General features: G+C 40.4%; 1 protein-coding gene across 1 annotated transcript; it reads right to left on the bottom strand.

Moving 5' to 3' along the window:
• Nucleotides 1–14,733: 14,733 nt before the first annotated feature.
• On the bottom strand, nucleotides 14,734–16,433 carry UQCRB (ubiquinol-cytochrome c reductase binding protein; the record flags this gene model as incomplete). The annotated part of the gene is made up of 3 exons (XM_084230233.1): nucleotides 16,387–16,433; nucleotides 15,493–15,659; nucleotides 14,734–14,811 (listed from the first exon to the last, which is right to left on the bottom strand). The coding sequence occupies exons 2-3, from the start codon at nucleotides 15,652–15,654 to the stop codon at nucleotides 14,734–14,736; spliced, it is 240 nt and encodes a 79-aa protein (XP_084086359.1). The 5' UTR covers nucleotides 15,655–15,659; nucleotides 16,387–16,433.
• Between the last annotated feature and the right edge of the window lie 5,124 nt (nucleotides 16,434–21,557).

The raw sequence follows: 21,557 nt of genomic DNA, 5'->3' as shown, positions 1-21,557 counted from the left end.
AGAAAGGACGGAAGCAAAGTTCTCTCCTGACTCTTCTCATAAAGGGCCAAGTGCCATTATGACTGATTTACTTCTCAAAGGCTCCTTCCTCAAATACCACTGGGGATCAGAGGTTCAACATAAGATGGGGGGGGGGCGGGGGGGGCAGATAAAACCATTTGGTCCATAGCAGGGGCCATTCTAGAAGGCTTCGCTGGCACTGTAAATGATTGGGAGAGGGAGAGGTGGAGAGGAGAGAAGAGGGAAAAGGAGGGAGAGAGAAGGAAGGAGGCCTGGGTCAAGTTCACAGGCTGCCTAGCCTCACAACTGAGCACCTCCACTCAACCCTCATGCAAGCTGAAAGTTCAATTAATGCCCTCATTGTTCCCAAATGGCTTTTTAATGTTACTGTGTCACTAGGGCAGACAGGTTATCCGCTCTGTTCCCCACTGCATGCCCAGTGTTCCCTAGCTTGGGACATGGTGGAGCTCAGCTACAACTGCTGAATTTCATTACTTAGACTCCCCATTCCTGCACGTAATCAAGGTCATCTTGAAATTTCCAGTGTGTCCAAGCCTCATGCAATGTCTCCAGAGTCTGACTAAGCTAAGCCACCTCAGAGCAGAGATGGCTACAATTTGTAGCCAATATTTTCATAATAAAGTATTTTTCATAATTAAAAGGTTCTAGAGAAAAGATATTACTGGTTCCAATTAATTTAAATACTTTTCAAATTGTCAGAGAGAAACCTAAATACACTATCTATTTTTGTTTAACTCAGGCACATTCCCTACACTTAAAAAACAGATTTATCAAGTGAAAGACTCTCTTTGGATATTTAAATGGTTGTGTTTATCAATCCCTCTCCTTTCAAACCCTATCTTAAGTCTCTGAACCTAAGTCTGTGGACCCTTTCTTCATAGGTACGAGGGAGCTATGGGGTTGAGGTTATAAATTCAGTCAAGCCCCAAGACCAAGTTCCAATTTGAAGTGTTAAGATCTAATGTTCATATTTTATTGTTTAACCAAGAGATAATTTGAAACAGTTGCTCACTGGCAAATTGGTTCTCTTGCTTTTTCCTGATATTCAGATAACAGTCTCAACAGTTAAGAGATTAAAATATGGGTCAGTGAGCTAAGCTCTGTTTTAGGATCAATACTCAAGTTAGTGAACAGAATCTTATACCAAAATTTCAATGTGGATTGGAAAGAAAAGCAATTTGGGAGAAAGAAGAAAAAAAAATCATTGCCTCCAAATGACTATTCCCTCTTTTGGCTCATCCATTTGTGCTGTAAATATTTGAGCAAGGTAAAGACAGAAGGCACTCTCTCTTAGCCCAGAACCAAGTTCCAGTAAATGGTTCATATTCTCTGCCTTCTTAATTTCCAGAGGAAGCTCTCCCCCTAGGAAAGGCATCAAAAAGTGTTGCTTGTATACTGAGTTTTGCTCACCAAGTGAAGTAATTGAATCTCGCAATTTTCTAATTAAGGGGTGTAAAGATTTGACCCTTGCTCTGGAAGGCGGATGATCTTCAAGATACTCTTTCTGCGGTTAGCAAACTGTTCCCAGACTTCCAAGTAGGAACAGGAAGAACCACTGTCTGGTTGCTGAGCATTTGGACATTATTTAAATGGTAGCAGAGCAGCTTTGACTTGCTACACTGGCAGACTTGGTTGGGGGTGTTCTGCCTGCAAGTTCAACTGCCAATACTCTATACTGTTTATAACAATGACACAAGAAATATTAAAGTGAGGAATTTCCAAGATACATGTTAGAGAGAAAAGTGCTTTCTGGTAGGTGGTGTGCTAGTAAGAAGTGAAAAAGAGGTGAAGAAATGAAGGGCAGTATCAACCAGTGTCTTACTTATGGGAAAAAAAAGAGACAAGGCATGAGAGGGAGTTTTGGAATTTGTTTTGTCTTTTGAGAAATACATGCATGTTTGAAATTATTCTGTATCAGTGATCCTTAGCCAGGGGCACCCAGATGATTCTGATGATCATTATTTATTTGCATACTGAATCAAACTCTGTGGGGTGGGGGTGTTGTCTGGGTGTGTGTTTTATGGGAAAGTCATTACTGGTGCTTCTAATAGATGCTTCTGGTTAAGAAAATTCATATACTGGGGCCTCCCCTGGTGGCACAGGCAGTTGAGCACAGTGCTGTGAAGCTGTCCACAGCCTCTGCAGCGCAGGTTTGATCCCAGGGCCAGCGAGAATCCTTCATGGCGCGGCAGACCTCTCTTGTCTCGCCCGCTGCTCCCATCAGCAGTGTATTTCAGTAGACCTGCCTATTCTGCTCCCTGCTCTGTCTCTGGTGAATCCTCTTACCCTCCCACACATCTGGCCTGTACCCCGATTCTTGTATGCATGAATAAAATAAATCTTTAAAAAATTTCATATACTGAATACATATTTTTTCTTTATTTTATCCTAATATCACACCTTGATTTTTCAAATACCATTAGTTTTTTTTTTTTAAAAAAGATTCATTCACTTATGCATACAAGAGCTGGGCTACAGGCCAGAGATGCAGGTGGTGTGAGGATCCACCAGAGATAGAGAGGGGAACAGAACAGGCAGACTGACTGAAATACACTGCTGAGGGGAGAAGCGGGCGAGACAGGAGAGGTCTGCCGTGCCATGTGGGTTTCTCCCTGTCTGGCCAGGGATGAAACTGGTGTTGCAGAGGCTGCGGATTGCCCCATAGTGTGGTGCTTAACCCCTTGCGCCACCAGGGAGGTCCACCATTAGTTTTTTTTTTTTAATGTTCTGATTATTAGAACTGCATTGAAAATTTGAAAAAGATGAAAAATCATATATAAAAAGTTAAAATTATCTCTAGGGCCTCCCCAGTGGCGCAGCGGTTGAGCGCCGGGTTGCAAAGCTGCCCGCAGCTTCTGTAGAGCCAGTTCGATCCCCGGCTGCTCCCCGGCCACCGGAGTGGGGTCCTGCATGGCGCACAGACCTCTCCTGCCGCCCACTGCTCCCCTCAGCAGTGTACTTCGGTCCTTCTGCCTGCTCTGCTCCCCACTCTGGCTCTGGTGAATTCTCTCACCCTCCCGCACTTCTGACTGTACCCAGTGCTTGTATAAATAAATAAATAAACATAAAAAAAATTATCTCTAATCCCATTAACCAAATATCCTTTTCTGTTCAGGGAGTCTAAATGTAATTGAGAGCGTCCATGGTTTACAACTCTAATGAAAAATTACTGTCTTTTCCCCTTTAACATATATACAGCTTCTATAATATCAATATGATATTGTATGTTTTATTCTGAATCTGTTTTCAATTAGGACATTTCCCCATATCCTTTGACACCCTTTGGGAATATCACTTTAAAGGGTGAATAATATTCCATTCACCATTCCCCACTGTTGCACAATACCCTTACCCATGTCATGTCTGCTATTATAAACAATGCCGTGATAAACATCCTCATACATAAACCTTTGCGTCTTTGTTCTCCTTTCTGCCCATTCTGAAATGTAGAATCAACTGGGTCAAATGGTATGTTATTTTAAAGGCTCTTGGAAACTGCTGCTTTTGAGAAAAATGTTGTCAAACTGTACAGCCACCTAGAATGTATATAAAAGTGTGAGTGGTTCTAGCCTTTTGCATGTATGCTTTGAAAATATATTGTGTCTTCTATTTATTTTCAGGTCCCTTTTATTAGTAAAGTTCTTTGAACATGTCCTTGAATGAGTTACCAGAAGAACAGAAGTTCCCTGAGTTCCCGGAATGGCCTTCTTCAGCCCTTAGCCCAGACGCATCTTCCTCCAGGATGAGCCCCTGGGAGCAGCTCTCTCCTGCTCTGTAGCTGTGTCACATGTGGTCCTGCAAGGCCAAGTGAGGGGAAATGCCACAGCATGGGTCCTGGTGGAAGGCAAATCCCACTTCCTGACCTAGAACATCAGGAGGCATCTGCCCACAACAGGCAGCATGGGGTGCCTGCGTGAACATGGCAGGGATTGCTGAGAAATCACTCAGGCCAGCAGCAACTGCAGGGCTTCAGTCCTGGGCAGGACCTGGATGGTGTGTACTTGAGCCATCATCAGTTTCTGAAAGCTTCTTCCATGCCTTCATGGTGCCCTGGATAACAACATTTTTCCTCAGAGATGTCCTTGTCTTACTGGTCAGCACCTGTGACTATGTTACCTTCCATGACGAAAGGGACTCTACAGATGTGATTCAGTTAAGAATGTTGAGATAGAATATCCTGAATTATTCAGGTGGACCCACTGTCACCACAAGTACTGAAAGAGAGGAAGGAAGCGGGAAAGTCAAAGGTCAAAGAAGGTCATGCTGATTCAAGTGAAGATTCAAGTGCCCATGACTGAGCCAATGCTGCTGGCCTCTGGAAAAATAAAGAAGCTGGAAAAATAAAGAACAGGTTCTTCAGAGGTTTCTGAAGAAACCAGCCCCGATGACACCTTGATTCTAGCCCACCTCCCGAATGGTAAGACATAAATTTGTATTCTTTTAAGCTTTTAAGTTTGTGGTAATTTATTATAGCAGCTATGGGAAACTAACACACTATTGTGATTCTACGATGTTCTCCCAAAACAAGGTCTGCTCAGTTAAGCCACAATCCACTCTATAGATTATCATCAACTGAGTGTCACCCTCCTCCTGTCCTCATCTCACACCATCCAGGGAGCAGGTGGGTTCACCCTGAGGGGTGACTGTCTCCTTACTGGGCTATCTCCCCCCTCCAGATGGTGAACTCAGGGCAAGGACTGAATGTGTTTCATCTTTGAAGCCCAGCATCTAGTACATTGGATGAGTGTTGATTGAATGAAAAGTTAAAACTTACTTGGGCACAAATGCACACAAAAGGTAGAAATGGGTTAAGGAAAAAAACTGAATAGATAGAGAAACATTCTTATTAGACTCTTTCTTTAGACAGTGGTATTTATTTTAAAAATAGCATACTTATCTATTGAAAAGGAAATTCTGTTCTGATTTATGACACCATTTTTTAAAGTTGACTTTTATGTGGACATAAAATTCTAAACATACAATATGTTAGCTAAATCGCTTGGACAGAACTGAAAGCAGAGCAAATGTAATCAGTTTGTGATGTTATTAAAACCTAAGGGGAAATGAAATGTCCATTTCAGTAACTCTGGGTGTGTCCATGTTTCTCACACTTCGGTGTTATTGTAGGACACTCCAGCAGCTGGTTGCAAAATCTTGATGGTCTGCTAAACCTGGCTTTATCCAGGCTGGTGTGGAACATGCAATTGAGATGCTTGGGCTTAAGAGTTCTCTCTCCCTTGCATGACAGGGAATTTTAAAGGATTTTTCCCCCTCCCCACCGACCATGTACCCTGTCTAAATTTTTTAAGCCTTTGGACTCTGTCCTACAAAAATGCAAACGCACAAGTGCACAAGGCTATTGACTACAGCTCTATTTGTATTAGCATTCCATTGGAAGGGACCCAAGTGTCAATCAGTGGGAAAGTGGTTGAATAAATCATGGGACATTCATAGTCTGGAGGCTTATGCATTCCTTAAAAAGAAAGAGGTAGTTTATACATACTACTTGCTTGAAAATCATAGTTCACTGTTCAGCTTAAAACCCTCAGGGCTTCCAGTTGTATTTATGTAAAATTCAAACTCTTCCCCCTGGTCTAAAATGCCGTCCACTGTCCACTGGGAGACTCTCTGATTCTCTTTGACCCTGGGCTTGCCCCCTCCCCTCTCCGCTGGGGTTCAGCACCTTGCTGCCTTCCATCAGCTTCTCCTTTGCTGCTCCAGCTTATTGCCACCCCAGGGCCTTTGCACTGGCTCTCCTCTCAGCTGGGATCATCCTCATCTACATCAGTGTTTCTCTGCCTTAGTTTCACATTAAAACTATCTGGCTCCCAGGCCACCTCCCCAAATTATCAACTCAGAACCTCCAGGATGGTACCCAGGCATCGGTTGGTTCGTGTTTGGGTTGCTGGTGTTCAAGCTTCTCAGGTAATTCTCTGCATGGACCAGCTTAAGAACCAGGAGGCTTCACACAGTGGATCCTCTTCAAATTCAGGGTGTGGTTCAAGTCAAAGACTAAAGATTTCATTTGACTAATAGTGTTTCAAAAGAAAAATAAAAGCAAGAGAGGTGCACAAGTTGAAAATGAATTTTTTTTCTAGAAGTTATAGTTCAGTCTTTTTTTTATTTAAATATTTTATTTTATATAATTCTTACATCGTTTTTCATCTTTGCACAATGTATGCACTTTCATTTTGGTTATATTCCCCATACAATTGCCCCTCCCCCCTTATTTTGACCCTAGTCCTTCCTTTCCCTGCCTCTCCCTCCCCCATCCCCTCCCTTCCTCCTCCCCCCCCCAGTGAATTAAATGCAAAGAAGGTAAACATGAGGCAGCACAACAATGTTGAGGTGCATGAAATTTAAATTTCAGTTTGCTCACCTGCTAATTATGACCTCAAGCTAGTTACCTAACATTTTGAGCCTCGTGAAAAGCAGATAACAAGCCCCCTTCAACAACCCCCCCCCCCGCCCCCTTAGAGAGCTTTTTTTTTTTTTTTAAGGACTAAACAGGCTAGGCTCATAGTGAGCGCTAAGTAAATAGTTTTTGTTGTGTGGCAATGATTGGTTGAAGCAGTAAGTGCTTCAGGAATTCAAAGAAATAGAAAAGTCAAGTGTTGGGGATCGGAGAGTGTCTTCAAATAGGAGCGTTTAATTTTGTCTTAAAGTGAGAAGCTGGGCAAGTAGGGAGAATAGTTGCTGGTGGCATCCTGAGAATTAGGGACCAGGAGGGAGAAAGGTGAGAGGTGGGATTTTGCAGAGTGTGTTTGGAGAAGAGGGAGTTAAAAAGGAGGAAAGTGCTTGCCCAGAAAGACAGCATAGTGGTATGTCAGGAGGGGCAGACCTTCTGTTTTCTGTCATACAGCATCTTTGTAGCCCTGTCATTTCCCTGAATTAACTTGTGTAGAAGAATAAGTCTCTGATTGGAAGCAGATCCATCAGGCGCAGAGGCAGAGGTGGGGGTGGTAGGAGACAGGCCTTGGAAGCCATTCCCCTCACCACAAACCTGTGTGGTCTCTTATTGGTTGACTCTGGACCATGAGTTGGTCAGCCTCAAAGACCTAAGTTTGTAAGGTTGCCTAGGGACAGGCCACAGACCACTTCCAAGGGGGCAGAGCTGGCGTTCCCAGTGGCGATCCCAGTTACCCCTGGGGAAGGCCAGCTCTGTGTGTCAGTCTTGCTTGCCAGTCAATTGCCAATCTAGCATCAAGTTCCTGCAAGCAAAGAACATCCAAGGAAGGAACTACTAAGGAAGTGCAAGCAGGGTGCTAGGGTGGGGAGGAGAGAGCACAGGAATCCTGAAAGGGGCTGCCTGGCAGGACAGTGACTTTTGGCAGAGGAATTCAGTCACTGACCATGCATGGCCCGGCAGGGGTGGGGAAGGCGGAAGAGGGTGGGCTGGGGGAATCAATACCACCACCTTCTTGTCCTCACTCTCATGCTGGTGACCTGCCACTGGCCAAACCCCAGCCAGAAGCCAGGGCGTCTATTGGTGCAGTTCATAAATGGTCAATCTCCCAAGGTGCAGAGCAGGTGGGAGAAGTGGATAGTGGATCTGGAATATCAGAGAACAATCTCACCAAATGACAAGCCCACAGAAGAGGCTGATTTCCAGCCTGCATCCACCTTAGTCACCCCATTTCACACCTCCTTCTCTAGTCCTCCACTCACACCCCCTGCTCATGTAATGATCATTACATGAGTCTTGCCAATTGGACCTCCTAGTGTCTCTCAAAAATATACCCTGCTCACATCATATGCCTAAACTCCACAGGGATTAAAGATTTATGGTTTTACTTCTTCAAGCTAAAAGCACTAGATAAAAACCTCACTGGATATTTATATAACCTTGGTGTAAAGGGAGGATTTCTCAAAGCATATCCTTAAAGGCAAAACCACAGAAGAGAAAATTGCTAGATTGCATTACATAAAAATAGGAAACTTCCATTTGACAATAACTATGAACAAAGTTGAAAAGGCATACAAAAAAATCCCAAATAAAATTGAAACAACAAAATAAAAAATGCCATTTTATCAAATTTAAGTAAAAGGAGTGCTGCCCAAATACATGAAGGTCTTGTATCAATTGATAAGAACTAACCCAAACTTCAGAGAGGGGCACTGAAAGAAAAACTTAACAAGGAAAAAGCTGTGAACACAAAAGTAGATGCAGAGACAAAAGCCATGAATAAGATTGATTGAGGAGGAAAAACATCATGATAACAGCATGTGGAAAAATGTTTAAATGCTACTCACTCTAAGAAATGCAAATTTAAACAAAGTCTCCACCCAATTTCACAAAGATTGTTAAATGACAGTGCTCAGTGCAGCCAGAGGTGCAGTGAGACAGACCCTGATGAATTGCTTAGAGGAGTAAAAATTATTATAATTTTTTTGAAAAGCAAATGGGCATTTTAGTATTGAGAAACTTTAAAGTTCATCCCCCTTGACCCAATTTGAAAATTCTGGGAATTATCACTTCCCAGAAACTATCCAACCAGTGTCAACTGTGGGGCCAGGAAGACCCTGTCCTCTGTACATCTATCCTATGTCTAGCCCAGAACCTAAAACACACACACCAAAACTAACAACAAAAGATTGTAGAATGAACTACGGTAAAATAAATTTTTAAGACCAATTTCTCCTTTCATACAATGTGTGTAATAATATCTAGGCCAAAGATTGCAAAGAGGATTAAAAGAGACAACACAGGAGCAGAGCCTGATTCGAAGTTGCTCTTCCCCTCATGATTTATCCCAACAATTACTTGCACTGATTAAATTACAGCCCCAGAATCTTTAGATGCTAAAGTGAGTCTTAAAGACTTTTTAGCAAAACAACTTCATTTTACAGCTGAGGAACCCCAAATCTATAAAAGTTAGTGACTTATCTAAATCATTAGTATCTGATCTCAGTTTACAGTTTAGTAGCAAACCACATTTTAAATGCATGCACCAAAAAGGAATTATAAGCTGACTCATGTAAAACAAATAATTATTTTTTTAGTTTGGCTTATAAATACAATTTTTATATATGTATAAATTTCTCTTTAAAATAGTTAGAATACTAAAAGGACAATTATTCAATTGAATAATGTTACCAGAAATTTTGCAGGGATTTGTTTTGAAATTACATTTTTGGCATTTGTGCAAAATAGGCAAATGTATTAAAATACAAAGTTAAACAAATACTACATTCTTTCTACTGCAAGAGAGATACAGTCACAATCCAGAATGACAATTTAAATAGTTTGTCATAATACCTAAGACCTTCAAATATTAACAGGCTCTCTGGAATCTACGCTAAATATTAACTACCTTGTAATGATTCTTTTCTTCTTTCCTGCTCAATTGCTAATATATACAATGAAATTTCTTAACAAAATATAATTTGGAGGTACCATATGATCTGAGGTCTCAGATTCTAACATGTTATGGCTTTTAATATGAATACCAGTATAACCAGAATTTAAACAAATTATGGCAAATAAATTAAAACATTTATATTTTAACATCTATAGACTTTATTAGGTGTTCCTTATACAGTCATCTGGTATGTTTAAAGAGTGAGCAATCATATAAAAGGAAATATGGTCATAACTGATTGAAGTAATAAAATCCTGAAACTAAATAACATCTCATAATTCATTGCACAGCATATATTAGATTTCATTACATCAGTGTATAGCTTAGTGGTAAATTCTCCTGATGGCCATAAACCTCTAAGGTGTTGTCATTCTGAAAAATGAAGGGGAGGGAGTCAGCGGGGGTACAGAATGGATAAATCTTCAATGGTGTGTGTGGGGGGCGGGGGCTACATTTTAAGTTGTAAAGTTGTAGTGCATTGCCACCTAGCGGCAGAATTTAGTACTTATTCCAATGAAGGAACTCTTTTCCTGTGTTTTTTAGTGAGGAATCTACTCATCCTTCAACTATACTCATGACTGATACAGTAGTTCCTGCTTTCATGCTTCCTCTGCAGTGTAAACCCATCTGTGCTTTACCCACCAGGCTGTCAAGGATTTTGCTAGTGCAGGTTTTATGTCCTCCTAACTTTTTAAATTCCGAGTACTTCAGTTATTTTCAAAGCCACACTCACGATGATGTTACTAACATCATCTTGTTTGTGAATAAAGTATTTTTATGACTATAGGAATTTTAGGATTTGGTCCAGTTTTTAATTCTTATTGCTGGATCTTTTAACAAGTCAGAATTAGTGCAGAGTTAATGCTTTAAAGTGAACAGCTACATTACCAAAATTTACACTTTGGATTTTATACTAATCTAGATTTTGAAAGCAGGCAATAGTGCTGTTAGTGACGATTCCTTCTCCAGCATTCTAGTAGCACTCATAGAGCATTATGTGAATACTTAGGTCATGAGAACTCAGTTTCGGAATGTTCTCAAACATTTCTGTGCAGTTTGGGAATAGGATAAGAGTCAGCATTTGGGGGGGGTCTGAGGCCCCAACATCCCTTACTCTGCTTCCTGCACTTCAACAACATGAACTTGGACAGTGAACATAAGGCAGCTGCTGTTTGCAATTTTCACAATTCTTCAAAGGACTGAAAAACAGGAAGTGGACCTTTGCAGAGTAAGCAACTCCTCCTTCAAGTTCTAGGAAATCTATACTCAAAACCTGCCTCAACATCAAACATTAAAAGCTATCAAGCATTTTACACTGTACAAAGAAAACCAGTAGGATGCGTAAGGTTGGAAGTTTAAAAAATATCACCAACACAAAAGGCAAAAGAAGAAGACATCAGAGTCTAACCTGGTCTCTATTTTCATCAAGCCGCAATATAGAGCTGAGTCCACCTGTTCCTTCTAGGTAAAGGCTACCTCATTCAAGGAAGTCAGACATCCCAGCAGAGCAAACTGACTGGAAATGAGAGTGCCATATGGGAGATGAAGGGAAACTGGCCTCAACTACTCAGTTATTAGACTTGATGCTATTAATTATTACCCCAAAACCTTCATTCTTCCTCCTACTCATGTGAAGAAGCTAACCCTTACACAGTGCTTACTGTGTGCCAGGATCTGTTTTATTTTACATATAATGAAGGCAGCTAATTTTCATCCATTATTAATTTTCAGTGATCCTATAAAGGAAGGTCTAGCATCAGTCCCATTTTAGAACTGAGAGAACTGAGGCATAGTGAGGTTAAATGACATACCTAACGTAACACAATGAATGAATGGATTCAGATCTGAGCAGTGTAACCCATAATCGCCTCTGAATTGCTCACCCACTCTGTCTAGGGAATGAGGAGTCTGTTTCAGACACTCCCACGGTTGATTTTTCAAACCATACAGTTTTCAGTAACAGGACAGCCCTCTCTTCAAATGAAAGGCTTTCATTGATAGATTAACAAAATTCTTACCCCTTCAGCTACTCTCTCAATGGGTCAAATACTAGTTGTACTTTGTGTTATTCTTCATATTCTTCACTAGCAGAACAATGTCAATAATTAACAGTAAAAACATTGCTATAATGTTCCATAGTTTTCAAAGAACTTTTGCAGCCTTTTTCCCATTTAGAAGAATGAGGCAATGAGTGATTTAGGATCAGCATACAGTTTGGCTGCAGGAAGAACTCTCACAAAGTCAGAAGTTGCCCCACTGTCCTGCCACTCCTACTTGAGCATGCAGCTGGCCCAGAATTTCTTCTTCCTGTTACCACTCAACCTTTGTCAGAGGTTTGTGCCACTGTCCTTTATTGGTGCCCTCAGGCTTGCTCTCAACGTGGCAGCATTTTATAAGATGGCCTCTAGGTCAGTGTTCCAGCTTCCTGCTGCCCCCCTTACACCTTTGTAGCACTCTGGTTTGAAATGTCTCAGTTCTGGTCTCCTTGTAAAGATGAACATCAGATGTCTGGTTGAATGAAACCAGAATCCCGCAAAAGTGATCTTGAACTTAAAAGAGCATCTGGAGAGTCCTCGTCAAGGAAATGTTTTGAGAATGCATAGGTTTTGAAAAACAGGGGTTCTGGACAATCCTTTCTTCTCAACTTCCTTCTGCCAAACAGCCCACATGGAAATGTTCTCGAACTGTGGCCTAATCTTTTTCTTACAAAACTCCAGGGAATCTTGATCGCCCCTGGGTAGATTTCATTCCCTGTGCTAGGGAATGCACTGGTCATGTGGGAACACAAGGGCACAGTCTGCACGATACTCTTCAGTTCCGCCATCCTTATTCAGTCTGCAAATGCTTCAGGAAAAGGATTTCATGTTATTGCTAGCTACTACTCCTTACATAAAAGCCTCTGGAACAAGCAGCTAATGCTAGACAATGGGTCCTGTAATCTATGGTTTGGAATTAGAATATAAATATCTGCTATTACTTTTTCTATTATAAGTGATTACTACTCAATTATTAAAAAATGACTATAGGAGGGCCTCCCCGGTGGCGCAGCGGTTGAGCGCTGGGTTGCGAAGCTGCCCGCGGCCTCTGCGACGCCGGTTCGATCCCCGGCTGCTCCCCGGCCACCGGAGGCGGGTCCCACATGGCACGCAGACCTCTCCTGCCGCCCGCTGCTCCCCTCAGCAGTGTACTTCTGTCCTTCTGCCTGCTCTGCTCCCCGCTCTGGCTCTGGTGAATTCTCTCACCCTCCCGCGCTTCTGACTGTACCCAGTGCATGTATAAACAAACAAACAAACAAACAAATAAAACATGCCTCTATTTAAAAAAAAAAATGACTATAGGAAAAAGCATCAAGATCACCCTTACTCATTGAAAGATCACTGCTGCCATTTCAGTGTTTCTTCAGCCTTTAATGAAGAGTTGAGAATTTTATCTTGTTACAGCCTCATTTTTTGCTCAATTGTAGTACTGACAACAGTTTGCAAGTTTTAAAACTACGTAAATATACCTTTTCCTTTACTATAGCTTAATGACATCTTATTATCAAAAATTAAAGTATGCTCAATTTTTCCACTCTTAGAAGCAGTTCAGCTATTGACATCTATTTCTGTGGATGCAAGGCCTTGGACAAGTTGTTTGACCAATGTTAAGCCTTAGCTTCATTTGTAAAGGAGTAGTACTGATCTCACTGCAATATTGTCACATGGATTGACAAATGTTATCTAGTCAATAAATGGTGGGCTGCTACTAGAATTTAAAATTATTTTGCAGTTCTTATACACACTGGCAAAATGTTATCCAAATGGGTTATTCTGAATATAAAATCAATCAGCAGTATATGAGATTCAAATTTACTTGAAAAAAATCTGAGGGGATAGGAATTGGCGCACTCAAACACAGGGTAGTCCTTGGTTGAGAATTTACCTTAATTACCTAGTTAGGTTTGATAGGGAAGCATATTGAAACAAAAATATTTTCTAATCAACTCTTTCACAAATAGTCCCTTACAAATACACCCTTTAACACCAGCATCTACCACCATCTGTGGTTTCCACTATTCCAGCAACATAATTCAAACTGATTGTAAAATCAAATCACAACCTACAAAATACTAAGTAAAAGAGAATTGCTTTAACCATGACCAAAACCATTATTAAGAGGATCTAGGCAACTTTCATTTCAGAAAACTGATATGAATTCCAGGAGAGGTTTTGCAGAAGATAATCTGAATATCAAAAAGAGGCTCTTAAGAAATTTAGTGAGGCTTTCTAGTATTTTATCAAAAATCTTTCAGTACTCTTTAATGTTCAAGCTCTGAAGTGAAACATACACAAATGTCAACCATTATTTTATGGAAAAAAATCATACCAAATGTACTTTTGTTTCAGGAATTTTAAGTATTGCACAAAATTTGTTTTTACTTTTGTTGCTTAAGATCCTAATCAGACACCCTTCTCCTTTCACCCTATTTGCTGTTGTTCCATGCTCATTTCCACCAAAACAACAAAAAAACATTGTAGGACTTAGGGGTGGGGATTCAATGGTTCCCTTATTAAATGGTTCTAATTTATATTTTAAAAATTAGCCTATAACCTTAAAACTGAGCATTATTATATCCAATCCTTATGCTTCGCAGCAATAATTTCCAAAGTGGAAGTCACTAAGATATGGGGGGGTAAAGTAACATTTGTCTTTGCTTTTGAATGTCTATTGTTTCTTATTATATATATTAGCACAGTCACACACACACAACTTATGCAGCCCCATCTTGGGACTGCATACATAATTTGTTCTTGAAAAACTAGGATGGGAAACAAATTCTTCCTGGAGCAGTGACTGAAAGGACTGTCCTCCAATCCTGGCACACTAGGGGGGAATCTTCTCTCATTTGGCAACTTTGAAGTCGGGCAGCCAATTGACGTGAGTGTTGTTTGCTTCAGGTAAAATGAAGTCACTGGTGCTTTCCTGCATCCCTGCAAGATAGGCCCTAATGGGGCTTCTAAGTATCTTGCTAAACTACAATGGCAATATAAAGGATGCTGTTCTACTGAATATGTCATCACTAAATTAAGAAGTTATCCAACTACAGAAGAAAAATTACTAACGTGGCCTCTCTGAGCTCTAAGAAGCAGTTAAGCAATAACTAAAAAATATTTTAGACATCTGGGGAGAATTATGATAGGTGAATTTAGTCATCATTCAGAATAAGGTTTAGAAGGAAAAAAATCCAACAATTACAGTAGATATTTATTTAAAGTAATACATATGCGACTCAGATAATTATACATTTGAGGTTTAAGTAACTTCATAAAAATCCTTTGTGGACAGCTGCACCCAGATTTTGACTACATGATTATTTCTTTGCCCATTCTTCTCTCTCTCTTCTTTCCCGAATAACCTCTTTCAGGTATGGTTCAAGGTAGAATTTATCCTAAAGAATAAAAATTACAAATATTATATGCCACCATCACATACAGATCAAACACTTACTGACCATAAATAAAACTCATCAAAACCTATTTTTATTTCTAATTTAAGAAAATACATTCTCAAGCTGACCAAGATGAGCCTGCTTTTCAAAAATGTAGATACTATCACTAAGTTGCTTTGATATGTTGTGAGGGGAAAGTCTGTAAGAAAAAGAAATGAATGTCCAGATGCCTATGTCTAGTTTCAACGCCGCTCAAGGGGCAAGGGCTTGTTTGCGTCACAAAATCCTTCATGGGAGCTAGAAGGCCACTCATTGGCTAATCACAGGGAAAACCACCACCAACTTTTCATCTGGTCAGGAAGCAGTGTAGAGGGAGAAAAACAGCAGCCTGAGATGTGGATTCTAGTCATGGGTCTTTATCTGAGAAACTTGCTCAGTGATTTTGGAACAGTCATTTTACCTCTTAAGTCTCAAATGTGTTTCTCTATAAATTGGAGCTGATTTCCATTTGATTTCCATCTGAGTTCCAGACATGGAGCTATTAACCAAGGTGGATTCTATAAGGATATTTATTTGACAGAACTTTAAGAACTCTAAAGCACTAAACCATGAGTAAGTCTCTCTTTCTATATGCTAAACCTTTAACTGCCAAAGTTATGAGGTCCATAAAAGCTGTGCTACCTCTTCGTATTTTGTCCACTGCTCTTTAGGCAAGATCTGCTGCCTGATGGTCAGATCCAGTGCTCTCTTAATGCGAAACATCCTGTCATTATAAACGTTTTCAGGAAGTCTTTTTAGGGCTTCTTTTACATCATCATCCTCATATATTGTATCATCTCGCATTAACCCTAACAGAAAACAAGGTAGAGTGAATATACATCTTAAAAACAAGAACATTTTTTTTAATGAGTAAAATAACATAATAATTTAAGATTCGGGTGAAATATCAAGGGTTAGGTATGACAGAAAATGTATTTCATACATAATGATGGGCTTTCAATGGGTTATTTCTTACAATATTTAAAATATTTACTGATAAGTCTCGTTTTCAAACACACATCAATAAACCACAGCTCTACTTTCTTATACTTTAAACGTGAGATCAAAGTAATAAAAAAATCTTAAAATGATAGTGTATTAAGGAACCAGTAACATTTAACAACACTTCCATCAAGAACAAAAAAATAAAAGCTATGGCAAATTATAAATTTGTAAAAAAAAAGTTCAGGCATCAGATGATTGTAAAGATGTCAGGCTATTTTAATATTCAAAAAACCTCTACTTTCAAAATTCATATTGCTTAAAATTTAAAAAGCTAAGTAGAGGAAATAGGTGAGGTAACATATAAGGAGATCTAGGGTCGCAATATATAAGAACATAAATCATTCCCACCTCAAACATATAAGACAATTCCATTCCTCTTTTCTCAAAATAATGAAAAAGAAATTTATTCAATAATAAAATGTGACCTGATTTTAAAATCTTTACATGTACAATTAAAGTATCTTTTGCATCCAAAACTACTTGCAAAAGCACAACTCTCAGAAAAATAAAAACAAAATCACAGATACTCACCCAGTTTATTGAATCCTGCAGCATTGTAATACCATTTTCGAATACCGTCCAGCCACCTGCCTGATGCTGAAACTGGTAATTGTAACATTGTTAGTAGTTATAATTCACTTATGCTATATGAACAGGTTGACAAGCAAGGAACGAGTACTTTTATAGTCACCTTGTTAGAGAATGCAAACATGGAAAGGAAACCTCGTGTTAAAAGCACATATACTCTAAATATTGTAAATAAAATTTTATGAACAAAAGTAACACAATTGGGCAGCAAGTCATGGGAAAAACAGGCTAATGTACAAATGACCTACAGACATAATTATCGTCACTTTAGCCTTTTAATGGCAAACTTGCCATCTCTTCATGTTCCCCTGCTACCATCAGATCTGAAGGGGTAGAAAATGGGAAAGGGACTCAGAACTCCTGTCATTCCTAGTTTCACAGATGACAGGAAATAACAGAACTTGTAGAGGGAGTTAAAGTTGTATGAAAAGGTAAGATTTCAGGAAGGTCTAAATGACCTTCCTCCAAAATTTCTATTCTACACTACCTTCACTTAGCAACTCTCTTTAATATTATACATATTTCTGGGAAAATTCTGATACCATTAGTTAGCAAAGTTAATATGAATTATGAAAGAAGCCCATTTTCCTCCTCCCAAGTTGTTAACCCATCAACAGAATGGATATCTGATAATGGATAAGGAAACTGGAGAACAAGACTGAAACCATGGGATAACACAGCAGGAGCTAAGGGCAACACAATAGTTAGTGCCTGACCTTTACAGGAGAAATGTGGTACAGAAGGAAGGTGGAACAGGTTTAAATTTTCTTTTAAAATTCTGTCTTAGGTTAGCCCCTTAGCATGGAAGGCAACCAAACTCCCCTTTAAAATCCCACATTACCCCTTACTCCTTAGTTCACACAGATAATATGGCTTTGATAAATCTCCTTGGGAATTAAACACCAAAAGTATAAAACTGTTTTTAGAAAAACAAGTACCAAAGAATCAGCACACATATTGTTGAAGACAAATTATTTGTAAATATATTTACCAGTGATGGTGATCAAGATTAATATTCACTGACCACTTACCGTGTGCCAACACTACATCCTACTTGCTTTACCTACATTAGTTCGTCCCCAGCCCACCAACACTCCTGTCGCTGCAGAAGAATAAACCTTCAGAAATTATCCTATCCAAGTATTCAAGACGAGAGCCAGCTAGTGAAAGAGTTGAGACTGGTCTGTTTCCCGACACAGCACAGAAGCAGAATGCTTTCTATATGTGTCAAATTAACGAACTAATAAATTCTTAGATGTCTCTCCAACCCTGAAAGAGCTCGCTGTCGCTTAGGTTAAAGCTTCAGTTTCGGGTCATCAGGTTTTCTAGTTATCTGATGTCACCATTGCAGAGGGCGGGGAGAAAGGAACCAATTATCTTTTAAAAACTATTCCATCGTAAACCGCTAGAGGACAGATACTGGGAAAAAATACAAAGAGAAAATACTCCGTTTGCGTTGTTTTAAACGTACTGTTAATTTTTCTATCGTTCCATAATGTATTTGTCACAGTGCCTACAATTTAAATATAAATTTCACCAAATCTACAGATCAAGCTGACGTTCTGGATAAGCCAAGGCTGAACTGAAATTTCACTGCAACCCTTGCTTAGCGCTATTTCCCGATCTGTGAAGCGCGAGGGTTGAAAGGAGGTTCGGATTCGATTTCCTCGGGTCACTTCGCCGCAATTATCCCAGTGTAAAGGGGAATTAACAGCTCCCTCGTCGCACTGGCCGATTCCGAGCTAATATTCGTGTCAAAGCTTCGCTCACAATAAGCACTCGGCTCATTCTGGTTCAAAGTCATTGACTAGTTATCTTGTGCCCTTGAGTTACTGGAGACCGGGGAGAAGAACTTTCGAGCACCGGCAGCTGGAACGCCTGGGTTTTCGGAGCCAAACGGGCCCCTTGACGAGCAGCAGCAAGTCCCCATCACAACCCACTAAGCGAGCCCGAGCCGGGGGCAGCAGGAGGGGTGGGGTGGGGGGAAGGCGGTCTTTTACGCTGGACCGGAGCTCCCGCCTTCCGAAAGCCGCAAGCCGGGCCACTCACCGGGCAGAGGAAGAGGAGCAAATTGCGGAGAGAACAAAAGGGTGAGACCTGCGATGCCCATCAGACAGAAAACCAGTCACTTACCAGCTGGCCTGCCCGCCATTTTGACCCGAGACTGACGCGTTGCCTACTGGGTAAGTCCTGGAGGACGCGCTGAGCCCACGGCGCAGTCGCTTTACGTCGCGTCGTGAGGCTGGGAAGGCCGCCCGCGCCCGCGCACGCGCAGTTCTGTTCTGCTTAGGGCACCTGCCGTTTGGTCCTCCCCGCATGGGTCTAGCCAATGGGAAGAAAGCTGGACTTGGAATTAGGGCTCTGGGCCTTTAAGCTGGGTTCTGCTGATGGTGAGCTGTGAGTCTGGGAAGTATATTAATTGTGCCTTTTGGGCCAAGTAATTGTTTTACAGACATTTTCTTTTAATTATAAATCTCTAAGGAAAATACTCTGATTATCTTCTTTGTAGAGAGTAGGAAATTGAGACTTAGAAAAGGTTGGATAAATCGTCCAAAGATACACAGCTAGGAATAATACAGATTTCATCCTCCAGAATCTGAGAATTTAGGTAAAGCTTTTGGGCTCCTTAGTTATGGTGCAATATAATACACTACTAAACCTCTCTGGCCACATCATTTTAGGGTAGGTTAGGAAAAAAATGTTTCTAATACGAAATCTAACATGTATGGCAGAATTTGCTTGCAAGGTAGAAGCAAGTACACTTTTTAGGTTCAACCCCAGCAAACCATGTCTAGAGCTTAAAAATATAGGGGCAGAAAACAATGAGGGAAGTTAGTATGAATGATTCGGTTACTGGTCAGCTTCTCAACAGTTGCTGTCTTGGTCAACTGAGGCTGCCTTAGCAAAATGCTATGCTGTAGTGGCTTAAGCAGAAGCTTATTTTACAGTCTGGAGGCTGGAAGCCCAAGGTTAAGGTGCCAGCATGAACAGTTGTTGTTGAGAGCTATCTGGATTATAGAAAGCTAGCTTTTCAACTGTGTTCTCATGGCAGAGAGAGAGTACACTCTTTTGTGTCACTTACAAATTTACTAATCCTAGCATGAGGATCCCACCCACATGAACTCATCTAAACCTAATTATCTCCCAAATATGCCATCTCCAAATGCCATCACATTGAGGGGTAGTGTTTCTAAGAATTTGGGGGTGGGAGTGGGACACACAATTCCATCTATAGTCCAATATCTGATTTCTTTAGTTTAAGCTGAGACCTGAGTCAATACAGAACTGTATTTTATGGTAAATTCAAAAGGTTAGTGGTCTTAGTTACATTCCAGTTCTGAAATACTATTGCTTCTGCATATTCTTCTCTGTGCCACCATATCTCATAGTACTATACTCAGTCCTGGATATGGCACTGCACCCAGACCATACTAAATAAAGTGAAATCTGGAAAATATAAAGCAGTACATTTGTACACTTGCACATTGCTTTACAAGACATATTCAATAAACTCTTCTTTCCTTTTACCCTTTAAGCTTCAACTTGCTGGTTACAGAGTGAAGGTGGCAAGTCTGTCACAAAACCATCTCTTAAGGCATTAAGTGTAGGGAACCTGAATCTTTGCTGGTAACATTAGTGTCGATTGAACTTATTTTTCCCTCCCAACACATTAAATATCAATAGTAAGATTTTATGTCTCTGTCACCTTAAAGCTGGGTGTGTCCATGTGACATTTTAGCCAAGAAAAATGTGTTAAGAGTGATTCTCTACATTTTCTTTTCCCTTCCACAGACTGGCCTATTCTCCAGACTTGGAATTTCCACCAACCTCTATTGCTAAAGATGTGGAACATTTTGGACACCAAGTTAGACAGGTATGATAGAGATTACTTTGGTTTTAAATCATGCTGTTTTAGTACTGTTCCTCTTAGCTATCTCATTGGTATGAGTGGATTGTAAATGAAGGCATAATGAGGTTCTGAACATAGATCAGGCAGGATTGTTCATGCTTTGTCTCCTGGCTGTATCTTCCTTGTTGCTTCCTGTTTATCAAGCTCATCCATTAGAGAACTCCATGAAGGCACATATGTACTCCACACTCACCACTGTATTCTACAAACTCAAATGTCTGTTGAGCAAATGAATAAAACACCTAACAGGAAAGGCACTATACTTGGCCCTGCTCAACTAGAATGTAACACCACCAGGCTTTAGGACATCTGATACATCACGAAGCCCTGGTACACAACAAATGACCCCCCCAATGTTAGTAGTTTAAAACATTATTTCTCTCAATTCTCTGAATTCATCTGAGTAATTCTGCTTCATGTGTTATCTGCTGAGGCTGGAATATCCAAGATAGCTTCTTCACTCACACATCTGGTGCCTCGGTGGGATGGCTGAGATTTGACCAGGCATCTCTTCTCTCTACCTCATTTCTTCAGTAATATCCACCAGACCTATTTATCTAGTGGTTCAGGATTCCAAAGCAAATGTTCCAAGAAGACAAGCCCCAAAGTGCAAGTACTTATCAAGCTTATTTGGTAACGTCCCACAGATCAAATCCCATTGGCTCAGACTCAGTGTGGTGAGGAGAGGGGAGTAGATACCAGGTGTGTTTCCACCAGTGTTAACAGTGTATCAATCTTGTGATCCTAAAGCAGAGAACAAGGCAGGTGGCCTCATTTGACATATAAGAATTAAACTCAGAAATTCAATTATTTACCCAGGATTACCTAAGTGGTAAATGGGAAAAAAACAAAACATCAATTCATGCTATAAATCTTCGCAAACTGGAGTAAGTCACAGGTTTGTTGTGACCTTTTACTATGTCTCATTGATTTCTACTTATAAACTACTTTTTTCCTTCCTGATTCTCAGTAGCCAGCTATGGACAGCAGCTGAGGTTCTGCTTTGTGACAACATCCTAAATGGAATGTGTTTCATAGTGTTACCCAAGTGAGTAGCAGATAGTAGATAAATACAGTACATTCTAGGAGAGATGAAACCACCTCAGAAGACCTGTGAACATGGGTCAGAAAATCTACCAGAATTACAATGCACTAACCTACAGTAAACTAAATCTTTCCCTAAGCTTGCCATGCTGTTAGTTCT

This window comes from Talpa europaea (assembly GCF_964194135.1).
Source record: "Talpa europaea genome assembly, chromosome: 3".
In the NCBI taxonomy this organism is placed as follows: Eukaryota; Metazoa; Chordata; class Mammalia; order Eulipotyphla; family Talpidae; genus Talpa; species Talpa europaea.
Note: the sequence above shows the minus strand (reverse complement) of the source record. Positions and strands in the feature narration are given on the sequence as shown.